Source organism: Tachypleus tridentatus, chromosome 12, assembly GCF_004210375.1.
Source record: "Tachypleus tridentatus isolate NWPU-2018 chromosome 12, ASM421037v1, whole genome shotgun sequence".
Classification (NCBI taxonomy): domain Eukaryota; kingdom Metazoa; phylum Arthropoda; class Merostomata; order Xiphosura; family Limulidae; genus Tachypleus; species Tachypleus tridentatus.
Window position 1 is genome coordinate 52,760,048 of NC_134836.1, and position 20,570 is coordinate 52,780,617.

Below are 20,570 nucleotides of genomic sequence, written 5' to 3' on the forward strand. Positions count from 1 at the left end.
TACTGCTAAATTAGGAACGACTAGCGTAGATAGCCCTCATGTAGCTTTGAGCGAAAATTCAAAAGAAACCTAAACTCTAACATGTCAAAAACGAAAGTAAGGAAAACTGTATGTATATGGATTTCACTCTTCAAGTGATAATTCTCAAGCATTTAATATTTGAAATCTATTTACTTAAAATTATTGTTAAAACTTTCGATTTGCTTAATTTTCTTTGTCCTTTTTATTACAACACATCCACATAGTTTGTTAATGGTTAAGATATGAACGTGTGTATGTATTTGAAAAAACTATGTTTTAATAACCGACATTCGATCCATATAATATTCATAGTTTATAAAGATTATATTTTCTATTACACATAACACTTCGATATCAAGCCTGTGTAACTATTTGATGTACAAATGTCTAACAGAGCTTTCAACTGTTACTCTTAATAATAAGAGAGACTCGTCAAGTAATTATCACATTTACTTATTTTCAGGGAAGAATAATTACACGTATTTTAATACTAAACCGAAATAAATTTCTCATCGTATTTATTGTGAGTTAAACCAAATTTCCGATTCAGTTGATTGGGCTAATTTTCCCAACGTTAAAGCGAGAGATCGTTTTTAACTGAACATTATTTTGTTTCAAGCTACGTGTCTTTCAGTAACACAGTTTAGTCCACCCTACTTATCAGTTTGACGAGAGAAACAAAAACAGTGTTACACCAAATAAATATGTTCGTATTCTTTAGATAATACGTGAATACTTGTGGTTACTACATTATCATAACATACACCAAATGAATAAAACAATGACATTATTGTAACATAGTAGACACAGAAACATGTACCGACGAATACTTTTCCAAAATGAATAAACTGTTGCGTTTCTTCAGCACAATGCGACTTGAACAAACTATGGCACACTGAAATAAATGTCTTGAATCACACACTTCAGATGAGTATGTCCATTCAAACGTGGACCCTGTCCTTCAGTATTCTGTCGACTCCAGAACAATAATTATTACAATCACAGCACAAGCACAAGGCACAAAAAGCACCCTTTAACTGACATATTAAACACATATGTTCCTTATTTTCGAGTAACCGGAGCCAGGGAACGTTTCAGATATTTTCGTTTCGCTATGTCCGTTCTGTCCATTCTCCTGTTTATTATCCGTATAATCTCGAACAACATCCATCACTAAATCAGATGGGATCGGCTTGTCGTCGTGAAGAAGTGGAACTGATGTGTTTATCTGAAAACACAAAAGGTGAAGATGGACAACGATCACCACAAAACGTCATAATGTCTAAGATTACAATACAATTTCTTGTATTCTATTGATAAATTTATTACGTTAAAAACAGCAGTGGCCTGTGATACGCTCATTGAAACAAATTAATTTTATGTATGACGCTTATAGTTTTATTGTGTTCACCATAGTGAATCTATATTTATATAGAACTTAAAAATCCAACATAAACTCCATCACTGTAAGAGGCCTGTTTCAGGATACTAACAAGGATCAAATTTCCCGAAACTTGTATTTGAAATAATCAACTAGTGTATTATTTTCATTTTTTTCTACATTAAATACCTTATATGCTGAATAATTCTGGAAAAAATAAATATTGTGTGTGTTTTTCTTATAGCAGAACCACATCAGGCTATCTGCTGAGCCCACCGAGGGGAATCGAACCCCTGATTTTGGCGTTCTAAGTCCGTAGACTTACCGTTTTATAGCGGGGGACTAATAAATATTGCATCAATAGTACATTTTATTTTGACTTGTATATAAATATAGGTTCATTGTGGTGATTAAAATAAAAGTAAAACCACGATACATATAATATACAGTCTACCATTATAAGACTCCTAGTCTGTACTTTATTTTAATTGAAGTACTAATACCCATTCCAGCCATCTTGAGAATACGCTTTTACTTTAATGGGTTTCTCGTCATCACGAGTCCTAGCTTTGGTCTTTCAATATGACCTTGTGCACCGTTACTTTTAAAGAGGGACCTGGCATGGCCAGGTAGTTAGGGTGTTCGACTCGTGATCTGTGGGTCGCGGGTCTGAATCCTCGTCACACCAAACATGTCCGCCCTTTCAGCAGTGAGGACGATATAATGTGTAGGCCAATTTCACTTTTCCTTGGTAAAAGAGTAACCCAAGACTTTGAGGTGGGTGGTGATGACTAGCTTCCTTTCCTCGTCAATAAAACAAACCAATACGCAGAGGTGTTCAAGAACCGTTTAAAACCACCTTTGGTAGATGTTTTGCATCAAGCCGAGTGGAATATTATGCCCGTAAATGTTTTCAAAGTGTTTTTGTCTGCTTATCCCACTGCTGACTATCGTGATGATTCGACCTTCCCCGCCGAATCACAGATGAAATGTTTTGTATCTCAGTTGAAAGCTAAACATAAAAGGCTGGTAATTATTTAATTAATGATGCTGAGAATGTGACTTTATTTATATATATGCTGAATTTACTCCCAGTGGGTAGAGCTTAGTACCAGCTAATATGGATACTTGGGGATACTGTATTGCGCTTAATAATTTGTTCGAAGTTGTTTTAAAAAGGAAGCGTCCAAAACAATTATTTTTGGAAGTTTCAGGATTAACATACTTTTAATATTCAAACGGTAGTGTAAAAACACCTCTTGGTTCCCGAGGAAGGTATTGATGTAACAATATTCGTCTTCAACAATTTAAGTCTGAGTGAACAAATCACTTTTAAAATTAATTTAATATTTTTCTGGTAGTATTACACAATCACAACTGTTAAACATTCTTCAGATAATGGTAACTGATGTTTTTACTGTGACCCTTTCAACGCAGATATTATACCATACTACAACGGTTCAAGGATAGGCCTTTTATCATTTAATTTAAAAAAAAAACGTTTGGTTTGTTTGTTTTGAAATTCGCGCAAAACTACACGAGGGCTATCTGTGTTAGCCGTTCCTAATTTGGTAGTGTAAGACTAGAGGGAAGACAGCGAGTCATCACCACCCACCGCCAACTCTTGTTCTATTATTTTACCAACGAATACTGGGATTGACCGTCACATAATAACAACCCCACGGCTGAAAGGGGCGAGCATGTTTGGTGTGACGGGGATTCGAACCTGCGACCCTCAGATTACGAGTCAAGTGCCTTAATCACCTGGCCATGCCAGGCCATTGGAGTTATGATAAAAATGTTTGCAGAGAAGCATCTTCAGATACGGTATCAGATTTAGTCTTCATTTGAGAGAATCGTGTGCGAAGTAAAACCACAATTAAGAATCAGATGTTTCTCTTATTACATAAATTGTACTACACGCACATCGAACTTTAGTTTTATGTCTGTTCTACATGTTTTTTACTAAGATAAGATACAAAACACTGAAGCTATTAATATTAATTTAACACGTTACTTTAAATCGAACTTCATCTACATAACTCATTTAGACTTAGTTCAAAGTATTGTCTGTAGACAGTCGAAATAATGGCTAACGAAATCTTTAACATGTTTGTTTTATCACCAAAAATTTATATGTAAAAAAAGACATCAACAAGTTTTGAAATATATTTCAAAATATATTCAGCAAAATAAATGTATACCTTAACGTTGGTATCAAAACTATTTTGCCTTTAATACGTTGAGAGCAGGAAATTCAGTATGTTTACCAAGAATAAATTCACTTTATTATGTGTACAAATTGGTGTTTGTCAAGTTACGAAAAGTACGAAATATTATCTTCTTAAAACGAAATATGAAAAAATCTATATAAATATAATAGTACTGTTTGTTATATGTCCGTGTAACTACTTATCTATATAGATATAATAGTACTGTCTGTCGCATGTCCATGTAACGACTTTGCAGATTATAGGTGGATCTTCGCCAAATTGGATATGGAGATTCATTGGGTTCATGGAAACACATAAACAAATTTTTAATTTTGCATTTTGCGTTTTGCTGTTGTTATGGGCGTTTTCATGTTTTTTTGCGTTTTTTTACGACTACTTAACTTGTTGTAGTTGGATCTTCGCCAAACTTGGCATGAACGTTTGTTGTGTCCATGCAAAGTTGCAGTTTCAAATTATGGTAAGTAGTTTTTGTTTTGTTTTTACAATTACGTGTAACGAAAGCAACTTTCCATGTCCTAAGATAGCCTTTCATTAATCGTTAATTTCCATAACTTCTGTCCAAGGTACAGATACTCCAGCTAGTAGAGTATGTAGTTGTCCCCTGGTGAGTCAATGGTAAGTTTAAGGCAATATACTGCTAACATTTGAAGTTTGATGGCTTATTGTGCCTTTTTGTGCTAAAATAAAAATCGATTAACTATAGTGGATTCGGAAGCTGTGTATATTTTACCAGCTGTTGCTTGATAGTTTTAAAATATTGAACAAATCAGTGTTATGTTTTAATAATAAGAGTAGTGTAAAATTTTCTTTATAATTATATTAATTCAATAGTCAGATGTGTAAAAAAGAAAGAAAAAATGCTTTCTACAGTTAAGAGAATTGATTATTTAGAGGCGATAAAGCTTCGTTTATTATTATAACTGTCTCATATTACTCTCAAAGGGAGCAAAACAGTCGCTTTGTGTAGGTTATCATAAAAGGATCATTACCATTTAGGGTTCTCAAAGTAACTGTCTCTTCAATGTATATTTTTAGAAGGACTTAAAGGCTAATTGATTTTAATACTAGGTAAAAGGCAGCTCCACTATAAACATATGATGCTAAATATATAACGGAATAGCTGATTAACTACGATTCTGCTAGACAGAACATCCAGAGAAAAAGCCATAGTTAATAAATGCCAAAAATAGAAATTATTTCTCAATTACCTCACAATTTTTAGCGAGGAGAGTATACCTGCACAATCTGTGTTCTGATGATAAGAAATGACAAAAATAAACGAAAATAAATTAATATAATATTAACATTACAGACATGAAAATAATATCGGAACATTAACCAGTTAACTTTTTTTTTTTACTTTCACTGAAAGCATGTTAGAGTAGCTAAATATTATTATCTAGATGAATAATATTTATCTTCGGTTCTCTACACTAACATTATTTAGTTTATGTTATCTTTCAGTTTTCACGGGAAAACCGATAAAGGTCTGTTGACCGAAACGTTGTTTTCGTGTTCGCTAAGCTCCCCGCTAGTACAGCGGTAAGTCTCCAGATTTATAACGCTAAACTTAGGGGTTCGATTCCCCTCGGTGGGCTCAGCAGATAGTCTGATGTGGCTTTGCTATGAGAAAAAAACACAAAAAAACACACGTGTTCGCTGATAAGATTATTTCAATATGGCGAACGTTACACCATTATTATTGTAGTAGTTTCTTAAAACACCACCATACTTAGCACATTTTATTAATATTATATTTTATTACAGCTGTATATTTGTATACTAACACTGTTTAGTAACTGTTTAAAACTTTCATTTTTCACTAGAGATGAAATTGAAAACATAATCTATGACGTACAAATCTAATGCATTCTTTGATTGGCTGTAACTTCTACTGTGGGCTGCAATTTCGCGTATTCATGTCTTATCAGCACAGTTAGGCCCCTTATAATGGTGAAGTGAATGTAATATGTTGAAAGTTTCGAATCCGTTTTACTTCACCATATAGTAAAAAAGAAAATAAATCTGTAATATATACTTACGAAGTGACATGTGTGTTACTGATTAAGTAAAGAAATACACAAAACTGTGCTTGTGAAAGAAGTAGGTGTAATCACAAGGGAACATCAGAGCCACACGTACAGGATGTTCCAAAATGAATGCATCAAACAGATATTTGAATGACATTTTTATTATTTAAAATAACAACATTTCCGAATGCGTTTCATTGCACATTTTAGAACTGACCCTGTTTTTGAGTAAAGTTACTATTATTAAAGAGCTCCCACAAGTTCGCCCCTTTGGGCTTGTTATTTGTAGATGTTTTTAAGTCTAACAACACAAACCAAGAGGTCTTGAGAACTGACCCTTCATAGCTATGTTGTTTTCATGCTGTCTTTACGGCTGAGTTAGAAATTGTGTACAATGATTTGAACACAGAATTAGATTACTTGTTTTAAAATTAAGCACAAAGCTACACAATTGGCTATCTCTGTGCTCTGCCCACCACGGGTATCGAAACCCGGTTTTCAACGGTGCTAGTTCGCAGACATACCTCTTTCCCACTGGGGCGCAAAATTAGATTAATTATGGCGTTTGTTTGTTTAGAATGCAGCACAAATCTACACAATGGGCTGTCTGTGTTCAAAACACCTCTGTTATCGAAACCCCGCTGAGCCACTAGAGAGCTGATTATAGCTAATAATTGGAAACATGTAGAACTGTCTTGATTAAATCAATTAAAACTTACACACCTTCCGAAAACATCAGTTGTTATCTCAAATAATACAAATGTTATTCAACATTCCTTGTGGTATATTCATTTTCGGGCATCCTGTACCTTAAAAAATAGCAGTTATCACGTTCATGTAACGAAATATATTCTGTATCGTTACATTAACTATTACTACGATCTAAACGATTTTAAAGAACGCCAAAACGCAAAAGTTAATACTAAACTTTACTGAATTATTTATTTTTCAATTAATTAATGTGAGATTGAAATGGTATAAATATATAAATGAATAAAATTACACTACAATAAATTCCATATAATTATCGTAAAAGCATTTGCTTTCAATTACCGCTTCGTAATTATATTCAAAACGGATATTTATAAATACACAGTTATACCCTTTAGATTAATATTTCCAAAGATAATTAGATAAATATGGTAAGATTAACAGAAGAGAAATTTTCCCCGAAATTTTATGTTTTGCTTTTCACGTAAGAATCTTTTCTAAATGATTGTAGCACATCGAAATTCGAAGACTTATGATATGAGCTGATTTATATGCTGGAATAAATAAAAAATACGTTACTGTTATATGAATTTTGTTTTGTTTTATCAACTATAGTCGTTTAAGGTTTATAAAATAATCAATTTTGCCCACAAACGTATGACGTCAATAAAACAGGGCCCCGGCATGGCCAGGTGGGTTAAGGCGTGCGACTTGTAATCTGAGGGAGGCGGGTTCGCATCCCCATCGCGTCAAACATGCTCGCCCTTTCAGCCGTGGGAGCGTTATAATGTGACGGTCAATCCCACTATTCGTTGGTAAAAGAGTAGCCCAAGAGTTGGCGGTGGGCGGTGATGACTAGCTGCCTTCTCTCTAGTCTTACACTGCTAAATTAGGGACGGCTAGCGCAGATAGCCCTCGAGTAGCTTTGTGCGAAATTCAAAAACAGACAAACAAACAATCAATAAAACGAAAATCGAACCTATTTAAAACTTTGGAATAAGACAACATAAATGTCGTCGTTTTTTAATGAAAATTAAACTATAAACATCTTGACTTCAGAAAGTTGTGTGGAACTAGCAAAGGTTTGAGGTATGTAAATATTCTTAACGCTTGTACAACTTTCATACCGAAAGAATATTCTCACATACAATAATTAATAAAATCTTAACATATTTATAAATCATGGGTATAAATTATTTCCGAACACGCATGTTTAAGTTGATGCTCAGAAATGTAGAATGGTGAAACTGCATTTTATATTGCAATAACTGAGATTTACTTGAGTTAGAAACTAAACAGAACGTTATTCAATTACGTACTTAAAAAAAAGTAAATGAAAAATGGAGAATGAAACAATAAAGATTAGTTTTAGCTAATTATAAATATTCCATATATTTTGTGCATACTTAGGCATAATATAATGTATATTTGACTCTTCTGTAGTGGGGCAGCATGATCATGTGGTTAGGGCACTCGACTGGTAATCTGAGGGTCTCGAGTTCGAGTCCCCGTCACACCAAACATGCTCGTCCTTTCAACTGTGAAGGCGCTATAATGTGCCGGTCAATTCCATTATTCGTTGGTAAAAACGTAGCCCAACAGTTGGCGGAGGGCGGTGATGACTAGCTGCCTTCCCTCTAGTGTTACACTGCTAAATTACGGACAGCTAGTGCAGATAGGCCTCGTGTAGCTTTGCGCGAAATTCAAAAAACAAAACAAAACTAAGTCCTTGTAAGTGATTGTCAAAGCAGAGTTCTGTGTGTGTGTGTGTGTGTATGCACATCCTTATGAGTTTTTGTTGTTGTTTTCATTCAATTCAATCCGCCCTTCAGCGACAACTTTCCAAAATTAAATGTTGCATACCAGATTGAAAGTAATACTATAAATATTGGAGGAATATGGTAGCTAGGTTTTAATCGAACAACCAACGCTAACTGCTTGGTATCCATTCTTGCATGAGGAAAACAAATCGAAATTTCACATTGGCACAACGAACAACTGAGCTGTTCCAAGAACTGATACCAATGTAGTTTTTGTAATGATTGTAACTAGGGGTGTTACTTTTTTCAAACACCACCTTTAGACTATCAGACAAAGCAAACTTTTATTATTTTTACATAAGCACTTTAAAACCTAACATGTCAAATCTTTAGGGACCAGTGAAATTCCATGTTCCATTAATAAAGTTGATTTTATTGTCTCGTGAGAACGAAAAGAGACATAATCGACCAGTCTTATATCGAATGACACCGTTAAATGTACGTTTAGAAAACTGTTACGCAAAATACACAAAAAAATGCTGGAATTAGACAACATAATAACCTAATATTTTCAAGACATATGACGAAATAACAAATATCTTGTCACGATAAGGGCTAAGCATTGGAAACATAGTGCAAAAATATGTGTCATAATATCCTATAAATTCAAAGCAACCGTATCCGACCTGCTTACTTTTCAAATAAATAAAATTTTGGCTCATAACAACGAGCCCATAAGTGCACTTTTCATGGCTTTTATGTGTTTTTTTTTTTTTTGTTTCAATCACGTATTGCACATTCAGTAAAGTAACGGTGAAAACACATTGCATATACCACGGTTTTAAAATCCAATCCAATTTGCCTGTTCAACGTTGACATATGTTTGTGTTTAAACATGTCTACTGTATGTTTGGGATCATTATGTTGCTGAAACATGAAATCACATCTGATAAATCTTGTTTCTGAGGAAATAGCATGATGGATCAGAAACTAATGTATTTGTCTGCGATTTAGCTACCAACAGGATTCCGTATATCTCCAACACCACTGGCTGAGTGGTAGCTCCAATCGTGAACTGATTTCCCTTCATGCTTCACTCTAGTTATTGTAAATTGACTATTATGCCTTTCTTCTCTTAGCTGTTTCAGGACCTTCCATTGATTGTTGTTGAACTCGAATATCAATTATTTTATTAAACGTACACGCGAATAGTTTTCTCTTGCACTGTTCGTAGATCGGCGCCAATTTCAACCTGTTGGTATGGTTACCTATTGTCATCATCAGTTCTCGTCAAGTTAAACTTGACTGAAAAGAGTTAATGTTTGACCACAATCTTCCATACAGCTCTCACTAAAACATGATATATTGTCAGAATTATTCGCATGAAGTATCATTAACCAACCGAAACGTTAATTGTACAGGCTATTCCCACAGTGTTTTTCTTTCTTGGATGTCATGAGTCATGATTGAATCCACACTACAAGTGCTGGGCATATCTGATATGACTGTGTGTACTTTGATAGGCTTCATACTGGTGTGACAATTTCTGATTGGTTCCATCACAACCAACCACAGTATAAACTATCAATACGTTATGTGTAATTAATTTTTCCACAATTAAGGGAAAGGAAAGAGCAATCTATAATATTTGTATTTAAACCGATAAACTGAAGATAATGCAAGCAGTTGATGGCACTCTGTTAACCCTTCGTTTATTCTGTCCGACTAAATAATGGGTTTTGATAATTAACCCTTCGTTCTTAATCACGGCCACGACATCAACCAACAGAGTGTTTTATATGGCAATGGAACTTCAACCATGAACTCTGATATTCACAGTATAAAATCCCCTCATACAAGTGACTTCACAGAGGTTTACTATTGTCGTAATTAGTTTTCGATTGTTTTCACTAGCTTGGAATAATGTCTAATTTCACGATCTGTAAAACTATCTTTCTGAAATTTTGTTTAGTGTCTCAACGCTGTAAAATGTCAGTAACAAACCGACAAGTAAGAAATTAGTTAAAATTCGTAACTAATTATGAACTTAATTAGTTTAATATTAATACTTTACTTTTACCTAATAGTGTCCCCTGAAGATAAAATCTAACTTCCTATGGCTCTCCGGTTATCGGACTTCTATGATTCAGTTATTTTTTATCTTCTATGTAATTTTTAAGCACGGTGATCTTACCTAATACTGCGTGTGTTCTGTGTTTTTCTATCTGTGAAACCATGATTTTCAGACCATACCAAAACACTTTTTAAATATTTCATTTATTTTTCTATTTTTAATTTCGCGCAAAGCTACACGAGGGCTATCTGCGCTAGCTGTCCCTGATTTAGCAGTGTAAGACTAGAGGGAAGGTAGCTAGTCATACCTACCCACCGCCAACTACTCTTTTATCAACGAGTAGTCGAATTGACCATCACGGCTGAAAGGGAGAGCATCTTTGGTGTAATGGGGATTCGAACCCGCGATCCTCGGATTACGAGTCGAGTGCCTTAACCACCTGGCCATGCTGAGTCAAATGTTTCACAAAATGTCTGTAAGCAAATATCGTGACAGATTGTGTATTTAAATACATTGTGTGTGAATTGAACATTTTATGCTTTTTTTTACGATTTAACCTTGAATTATAAGTAAATGCATGTACATGAACCGTTCATGCACCAGATAATCCCTGTGTATTTGTAATAATTCTTACCATACCGTTTTTTTAAAGACGGAGCTAGGCGATAGAGCTAACTTACATAACAGTTTCTATGAAAAAAAAAATCGTTTAAAATATTAAGTCATATTCGGGAAAGTGTTTGTTTATTTTGTTAAATTTCGCGAAAACGTATTCGATGACTATCTGTGGTAGACGTCACACTGTAAAGTTTCCATAAGTAATGAGTCGAATGCCCTAATCACCCAACTGTGCCAGCCTTCTTGTAAAAATAAGTGATTCGAGGCTATAGAATGACGAATGTGAACCTTTTCTAAGATGTATTTTCATCAATTGTTAATTCTATCGATTAAGCCTATTCTTTACGAAGTTAAAGACGTTTTCTGGCTATTCAAGGATAATACAAATAAAACTGGAAAACTTGGTGTCAGCATTGTTCTTGTGAGTAATGTATAAACTAAATAAAGTACTCTCGTTCTCTTTATTAATCTATCTGCATAACTACTATTATTTGAATGTGCTGTCTGTTTTGTCTAGCTTAGTTTTGTGACATGAGTTAAACAGTATTCTAAAGCTTAAAAAACTAACATTTATAAATGGCTGTTTTACGTCATTACTAGCTCTTACGAGATTTATTAAATTATACGTTTTACGTTTGTTGTTGCAACACAATGATAAAATAATGTTTCATTGTTATGTACTAGGTTACTCTTATATATTAGTCTGTTTGTCTATTTCTAAGTAAGCACAAAAGTACACAATAAGCTATGTGTGATCTGCTCACCGGTGGCCCGTATCTAAACCCGGTTTCTGATGCTGTATGTTCGCAGAAGACATTCTGCTGTGCCACTAGGGGGCTATAGATTAGTAACTTTCTTTTAAGCCAAGTCAGATGTACAACTTACTGACAATTAAAATGAAATCATGAGTCGTCTTCCGGATTCCTTGGTTTATTTCATATCTATAATTATTTACACAGATAATAAATATACGAATGTTAATATAGTGAACATTTATGACGCTGGACACGATTTAAGAAATCATGAATGATGTAATCACGGTTGAAACCATTAATCTAACGAGAAAATAATAAAACTAATTCTTAATTGTCGTAGTATTGGAAAGAATTTATACTGTGTAAATTAACAAATTATCCCCCAGTGACACAGCGTTATATCTGAACACTTATACCTCCAGAAACTGAGTTTCAGGACAAGCAAATTAATAAATTAAAAAAAACTGACAGTGCTAATTGGATGTAAAAAATTAATAAAATGAGACACAAGCGGATATTAATGTAAAAGGAATATTTTACCCTACCTTATTACAAGCAACACTATCCCAACTACTCTGACTGCCACTACCCCTTTTAGGTTTCTTGCTATTTGTCCATTTGACGGTTTCGTGGTCAGGTGTAGCGAGCTCTGTAAGTATCTTGTCTGGTAATAAACAAAAAACAAATTTCACATTTTCGTAAGTCGTGGTATCTTCTACCTGCAATACTCGTTGGAAACAATTATATCTAACTCCATTATGGTAACTTTAGCTTAAAGAATTGTATATATATTGGGTGTGTTTTTTATGTTACAATAACCTTGAATCACATGTCATATGATATATTTTACTTTATTATAAAATGATGGCTCAACGTTACCTTTATGTTCGTGGCACCGAGATTTAGTTTTCAAAATGATGGCTGTTATACAGGTGATCACTATAAGCCCTGCGACTATGGTAGTAAGGACCAGTAAGACTGGACTAAAACTCTTTTGCCAGAAAGTTCCTACGAAAGAGGTTGGATAACGCATGTAAGTTTCACTTTATTTATATAGTTTAAAATACTTTTTATTATCTTGTAGTTCGTTTAGTGACGCGTCAGTGTGTTAAACAAATGTGCCCGGAACGAGTGTCAAAACGTGTTATCCCAATATGTGCCTTCTCGTACTCCCTTTATCAAGCATACTCCTGAAGAGTGCTTAAGTTAGCTTAAAACACACAAGTCACTTGAACAAGACATGGAGTATCTCAGATTAGGATCACTTATAGCTCTTTCCTCTCAAGCAAAAGCAAGAAAAGAAAAGCGTTCATTGGTGGAAAACAATTAAATTTGTAAACACGCTTTTGTGCAAAGGAAAGTTAGGAATAATAAAAAAGGAAATCTACTTAAATTTCGTTTCGTGATTTGCGAATGAAAGAGACGGAACTGCTGCAGCGAAATAATTGAACCTCAAGCAACTTGAGTTTTCGAACCTTGTGGCATTCTGAGACGTATCGCATCATGTCTCCCTCGAAATTACACCGTGCGTATTACATTTACACCTTCAGGGCGGGACTTTCCTCGATTATTGATCAGAAAGGGACTAGACATGGCTCAATAACAACGAAGTTCTGTTAACCTAAGATGGCCTGAAGGTCGAAACGTTGTTGTCTACTTTATTTTAATAACAGTTTTAATACCCATACCAGCCGACCTTTTTACTTCAAGTGGGTTTCTCGTCATCATGAACAATGAAGCTCATCACGATTGAAGCTTAGAGTGAAGACAAAGAAGAACAAATGGTTGAACTTTGGACACGACGACCTGTCATTTTTTACTGTATCAAAAAAAGAATACATTGACGAAAATAAATGTGACAGTTGTAGTAGGAGAAAGTCGCATCATTTTGAACCCTAAGTAACTGCTAATGTTTTTGTGCTGATTTGTTTGACCAAAACACGGAAAGTCGCTTACAGTTTATTACAACCAATCCACAAAATGCATCATTGTCTTTCTGTTTATTTGTATTACATTTTGAGAATATGTGAACGAGAACAAATAAACTGATAGAGGCGAAAAATAAAGTAATATTCTGCCTGTAATAAACACAACCTGTTTCTGTATCTCAGGATGGCTGGTATGGGTGTTAAAATTTTTATTGATAAGCAGAGTAAGTAAGTTTCGACCTTTATATGTCATCTTCACGTTAACAACGGACAATCTATTTCTAAATACATGTTTATTGATTACGGGATACAAACAGCAATCTTTAGTTTGATACGGGTGAAACTCTGATACGAACAAGTGGAATCTAAATCAAGTTGAAGGGGAAACGATGCGCGAGAATAGTACAAACCATAACAACCTACAACCTGAAAAAAAAAACACATCTAGTTGACATTAATAAAGAAGTATAAATTAGTATTATTTTGTTTAAGTTTGCGCGTAGAAAATAAACAGTGACCTATCTGCACGTGTTTACTGAACCTCTAGTTTACCACCAAGTCACTGATGAAACCAAATGAATGTTATTATGGTTAATAGGACAGATCTTGAAATGTTGTTAAAAAACACAAGTAAGTCAAGCAAACTTTTATAACTGCTAAACATTATCCTAAATTTGAGATTATACGCAAACAAGCATAAACAAACGCAAAATTAAAGAAGTCTTACTTATACAACAACTCAAGCCCAAAATAAACCAACACAAAGGAACACCTTTATACCTATATTAATAAATATAATCAAACATCTAAGGACGCCCTCTACATTCTTACACTCAGTTACACAACCACCTTCAAACATGTGGTCAGCTATCGGTCAGTTACCTCTTTCTTTCTTTATGAACCTGACGATGACCGAAGAAGGTCGAAATGTTGTTCGCTCCTCTAAATAAAAATTTTTCTTTACCCATACCAGTTGTTTTTACATATATATTTTTCTCTACAAGTGGGTTTTCTCGTCGTCACTGATACGCATTTATATTTAACAATGTTCGTTACCAATAATATATGTTTCTCTAATTGTCTCTCGAAATGCGTAGTTTGTGTTGTATCACTATTGCTCCACATTGAAATTTTTTTTAAATAATTGTTATATCGAACATTAGTGCACAACACTACTGTTTGAATCAAATTAGATATTGTGCAATATCGTTACATTAGTGCACAATACTACTGTTTGAATCACATTAGATATTGTGCAATATCGTTACATTAGTGCACAATACTACTGTTTGAATCACATTAGATATTGTGCAATATCGTTACATTAGTGCACAATACTACTGTTTGAATCGCATCAGATATTGTGCAATATCGTTACATTAGTGCACAATACTACTGTTTGAATCACATTAGATATTGTGCAATATCGTTACATTAGTGCACAATACTACTGTTTGAATCACATTAGATATTGTGCAATATCGTTACATTAGTGCACAATACTACTGTTTGAATCACATTAGATATTGTGCAATATCGTTACATTAGTGCACAATACTACTATTTGAATCGCATCAAATATTGTGCAATTTTTGTCTCGTTATCCTTTTTAATTTAAAGCTGTTTTTTATTTCTTACCAAATCTTACGATTTTCAATAGAAACTTTCACTATATTACATTTTATTTTCTTTGATTACCTCTTCTGGACTGAGTTTGAGGTCCTGGTAAAGTACTTGTTCTCATCACAAGAGGGTGGCTTCGTCCTTTAGCATTCACAGCGTAAATCACAACAAGAAAATCCGTTCCTCGTGGAAGATTGTCAGCTTCAAATGTTGGTTCTCGTGTCGTCAAGTTCGCTTGTAGTGTGTGGAAGTTCTTGTCGTACACTTCCATCACAAAGTGTTGACTAAGTCCGCCATTGTATCCTTCCACGCACTCTACTGTAACGCTACGTACTGTTTGATTGCGCAGAGAACAGTTGTTTACCGTATTTGGAGGACCTAGAAAAATTTAATTTTAACTTTTCTAGAAAGAGAAGTGAAAGAAAAGGCTTAAAGGAAAAACATAAGCTACTCACAAACGTTACTCTTTATAACTATTGGTTTGGTTTGGTTTCGAATTTCGCGCAAAACTACACGAGAGCTATCTGCGTTAGCTGTCCCCAATTTAGCAGTGTAAAACTAGAGGGAAGGCAACTAGTTATTACCACCCATCGTCAACTCTTGGTCTACTCTTTTACAAACGAATACTGGGATTGACCGTCACATTATGATGCCCTCACGGCTGAAAGAGCGAGAAAGTTTGGTGTGACGTGGATTCGAACCCGCGACCCTCAAATTATAAGTCGAGTGCCTTAATCACCTGGCCATGCCGGGGCCTTTTTCAGTGGGAAACGATGAAATACTCTTAACTTGAGTGATTTTGTTTGTTTTGAATTTCGCACAAAACTTCACCTTAACCAACCTTAATGTAGACTAGCGGGATGACAAATACTAGGATCGATTCCCTTCGGTACTCAGAAGATAGCTCGCTGTGACTTTCGTATAAGAAAATACACACACAAAACAACTATTCAACACTACCAATAGTCATCTCTTGGTCTACTTTTGTACTAACGAATAGTGGGATTGACCGTCACTTTTTACTCTCCCACGGATGAAAGGGCAAACATATCCGATGTGATTAGGATGCAAAACCGCGTCCCTTTTGGTTGCGAGTAGAGCGCCCTAACCCACCTGGCAATGCCGGGCCTTGGAGCAAAGAATGATATAAAGAATCGCTTATGTTTGTGATTTAACACAGAGTGATTACTTACACAAAAGAAGTTCACCGGTGGGTCGAGTCACGGGTCGGTTTACTGGCTCAGAACGCTAAGATCTGAAATTACATTCTTCGAGTTGGACAGAGCAGATACTTCGGCGATGTTCCAAGAACAAAAGAACCAAGTGAACAATTGCTTTGTTTGGACTTTTTCTGTTTGGTAATATTCTTATCGTGTTTCGTGTTTATTATGGGAAGGATTATTCTTTACAAATGCGCTTAGATACAAATATATCACATTTTGTGTTTGTTGCCTCGTCGCGAGTATGATTGGAGCACGGTGAGTTAAAGTAATCTCCAGACTAAAAAGTGAAATTTCCTTGTAAAATCAACAGTTAACGTATTTGGGAGTAAATACTTTAATGTTTATTTTTACTTAATTTTACCTTCCCAACCCCACAGAAGCACAACGGCGTGTCTGCAGAACTACAACACCAGAAACCTGGTTTCTATGGCTGTGCTGGACAGAGCACATATAACCCATTATGTAGCTTTCCACGTACCTTCAAACAAATAAAATTCTTAATTTTGTTTAACTTTATAGTCATTAATATAGTGGTATCTACTTTAAAGCATAAATCACAAAACTCACTCAAAGAAAGAAAATAATAAGTTATATTAATCGGGTAATCCAGGGAAATTTTAATTGCTAAAACAATTATACTTAGTGAAACGTCACATATTTCATGACCTGACACCAATAAATGATGGAAACAAATAATTATGTTTGTTGCTTACGTCATTAAGTTATTTCATCTATTTATCTTCTATTCATTACCTTCTGGAACTACACTGAAAACGCACGGTTTTTGTTGAGCACCGACTCTGTTGCTGGCCCAACACAGTAAAGAGCCATAGTCGTGATCCATGCGTGGAATAACGGTTGCTATGCTCCTTGTCTTATCACTGGTAAAAGTCAGGACGTCTTCGGCGTCCTTGGAACTATTGAATCTCCAGTGGAAGGTAACATTACCCGGATCTGCCTCGACGTCACAGGAAAGTTGTGCTGGTTCGTGCCGAGCAGCCCCGTAAGTCAGCTTTTGGTGTGACTTGCAAATCGGTCTGACTAATAAAGGAAAAATAACAGCTTGTGCTTAAGCTATTATTAAGTGCACTTACCGCCAATCGTTGTAAAGATATAAAAACTGGCACTTTGAATATGTGGTTCTGAGTAGCTATGAAAAGAGATTAAGATGTTTAATAACCCAGAATTTAGTCTCCACAAACCAAATTAAAAATAAAATTGTTTACTTTGTATTTTTGCAGGTTCATACAACATAAATTGTCATTGACCTAAATGAGTGTTACATTATCATTGTTAAGTTAATTAACCGTATGAGAGATCCAAAGCTAACTGACTACTTTTGTTTAATCTTCTGACTTCAGTAATATTTTCAATAATCCTTAGAAATGACTTTTTTATCGGTGCCTTATTATGCTGCTATAGAAAGGGCCGAAAAATTACGTTAATATATATATATAAACCTTTCTGTTTAACTTTCTATTGTGTAATATTTAAGCACATTAGATACAGGTATTAATTAAGGGGAAAACATGGGAACAGCGCGGTAGCTGCATATAACAGACAGCTGTTTTTTGTTTGTTTATTGTTTTTTTTATTATTTCGCGCAAAGCTACACGAGGGCTATCTGCGCTAACTGTCCCTAGTTTAGTAGTGTAAAACTAGAGGAAAAGCAACTAGTCATCACCACCCACAACCAACTATTGGGCTACTCTTTTACCAACGAATAGTGGGATTGACAGTAACATTATAACGCCCCCACGGCTGAAAGGACGAGCGTGTTTGGTGCGACGGGGATTCAAACCCGCAATACTCAGATTACGAGTCGAACGCCTTAACCCACCTGGCCATGCCGGGGCCTCATAGTTTCCTAGACACAACATTCTAGTTATATATTTCCTTGCTTTTTTCATTTTTGATACCAATCTTGAAGATATAATTAATATTAAGAAACAAAATAATAAGGAATTAAAATGAGTAAATAAGTACTTCACCAGGTAATGGAAATATAAAACAAACAGAGCGAGAAATGAACCTGATGTAACAACTAGATGCACAAGAAGTGGACAAAAATGTCTAGTTAGGGAAGAAAGTGCACTAGATGAAGCTACAAGAGAGAAATATCTTCTAAAAATAGCCAGTCAAATATGAAACAAGTCCACAATACAATCCGGTTACGGTAAAGAATATAGTTTCATTTATTCACTTTTTTTAGAATCAGCATGCTCATACTTTTCGATGTTCATGAAGAAAAATTCGAGTTCAGAATTCGAGACGAGATGGAAAAGAAAGAACGGTTAGCTTGAGACTTCGAACTGTATTATTCGTTAGTGGTTTTGAAAAAAATATTTAAAAATCGGAGTTTCAAGAAGAAAGTTAAAGTAAGATCAGTTACGACAAAAAATTGAGTAGATTTATCTTCTTTATAAGCTCTGTCCTGAGTACTTTCGTCAAATCTCTTGACTTTAATGGCCTGAATCAATTATCTAACTGTTTGTCATAATTGAAAAACTAGTATTATATGAATAAGAGAAGACGTAAGAGTAAAAATAGAAAAATTAAATGTTGAACAGAAATATCTTGACTTTAAACAAATGAAAAATGAACGGCTAAGCACGTCTTATGGAAAATCACACGCATGATATCTGATATAGATATGTCTTTGGCACGTGGACGATGAATTAATAATGGTGTGAAATAAACAAGAGTTTATGTGATCTAAGAAAAGAAGGTAAGGTTAATCTGTTCAGAGAGGCTCAAGCCACTTGAAATTTTTTTTTTTTATTGGGGTTTTGTTTCTCGGCAGTTAACGAAAGCAGTGTTTAAATCAGAGCGAAGGAAAGACTGAACATAAGCTATTATAAAAGTTATTTTGATAAAACTGGTAATTTTCACAAACGTTTAGAAGAATATAGAAATAATGGTAAGAGGTATAGCTTAAGTTATGACACAGCAAACATGATTAATATCCAACAGAACAACGTTTCGTAAGCAATCAAAACTTGGTTGGGGCATACTACTTTCTAGTCTGAATAAGTCAAAGTCCTTCTAAGTACAAAGTACAGAATACCTCTTCATACACGAAATGCAAGCACTGAGTCTTTGTTTGCCTACCTTGGTACCAAAACTTCTGTAGTGTTAGTGAATGCCATTAGGGTTAACAGGGTGGCCTGAGTTTAATAAGCAATAAACTTCGTAGACTGAGGTTTGAGTAAACATTACAATATGACAAGAAACAAATGACGTAATTTCGGAAGTAACTGATCAAATAATACTCGTTAATAATTATGCAAGACTTGAAAATAACTGTTCAATAAGTTAGTAAAACATAATATAATAATATAAGTAAATAAAACATCCAAAGCGACATCTTAGTTATTTTGTACTACGGATACAATTGGTACGATAATACTAAGAAACAAAACAAGGTAAAAAAAGGAAGAGAGACTGAAAACATGGTCGAAAAGTGAAGCTAAGTAACATTATAAAGCCTGAAACATCAGTAATTAAAAACCGATGTTACAAAACAATAACAAGAAAAAGTAAAATCCGATTATTTCTAGAATTTCTTATTAACGAGATTTAGTGTTATCACTTTTGAGAGGTCGCTACTTACATTGAACCTTCAGATGCAGTGAGTTACTCTCTCCCTGGCCCTCGCTATTCGAGGCGGCGCATAAATAGCGCCCTCTGTTAGCCCGTTTCACTTTTTGAAGTACCAGCGATTGGTTACTGATTATAATCCCGGCAGAGGTGTTAGTATGCAAGTCCAAACCTTCGAACTTCCAGCGAATCTCTGTGATCCAAGGGTTGGCGACAACGTCACATTCTAAATATACGTCATTTCCTTCTTGTAAGCGAAAGTGTCGAAGTTTACTTCCCAATCGAAGTGTCAATTTAGGCTTATCTAAAAGAGAGACAAATTGTTTAAGAAATCAATGATTTCTTCACTTAGGGAAGAAGTAATAAACACGATAAAGTGTATGCACATGCACAGTGATTTTGACTTTCAAGTGTTTATAAAGATTGTGTTATCGGTGCATTACCCTTTGTGTTCAGCCCAGTTATTGTTCAAAATGGACCTTATACGTTTAGCACTATTCGGTAATATCCTATTTCGTATCATTTCTTATTTAACGAAATTATCTAATTTATCTCTGGAGTTGTTGTTTTTTAATTTCGCGCAAGGCTACACGAAAGCTGTTTGCGCTAGCC

The 20,570-nt window shown here is 34.8% G+C and overlaps 1 protein-coding gene across 4 annotated transcripts in view; it reads right to left on the minus strand.

The window, feature by feature from the left end:
- Nucleotides 1-321: 321 nt before the first annotated feature.
- Nucleotides 322-20,570, minus strand: part of LOC143233335 (neural cell adhesion molecule 2-like) — a 71,537-nt gene continuing 51,288 nt past the window's right edge. For 2 of the 4 annotated variants that reach the window (XM_076469480.1, XM_076469482.1), the window contains 6 exons: nt 19,972-20,262; nt 17,112-17,399; nt 15,211-15,513; nt 12,464-12,592; nt 12,130-12,248; nt 322-1,249 (listed from right to left, as the gene is read on the minus strand). In XM_076469480.1, the coding sequence (XP_076325595.1) occupies nt 1,067-1,249; nt 12,130-12,248; nt 12,464-12,592; nt 15,211-15,513; nt 17,112-17,399; nt 19,972-20,262 (1,313 nt within the window). In that variant the 3' untranslated portion in view covers nt 322-1,066. The remainder of the gene's footprint in view (nt 1,250-12,129; nt 12,249-12,463; nt 12,593-15,210; nt 15,514-17,111; nt 17,400-19,971; nt 20,263-20,570) is intronic. The other 2 variants (XM_076469481.1, XM_076469483.1) reach the window with 2 other exon arrangements.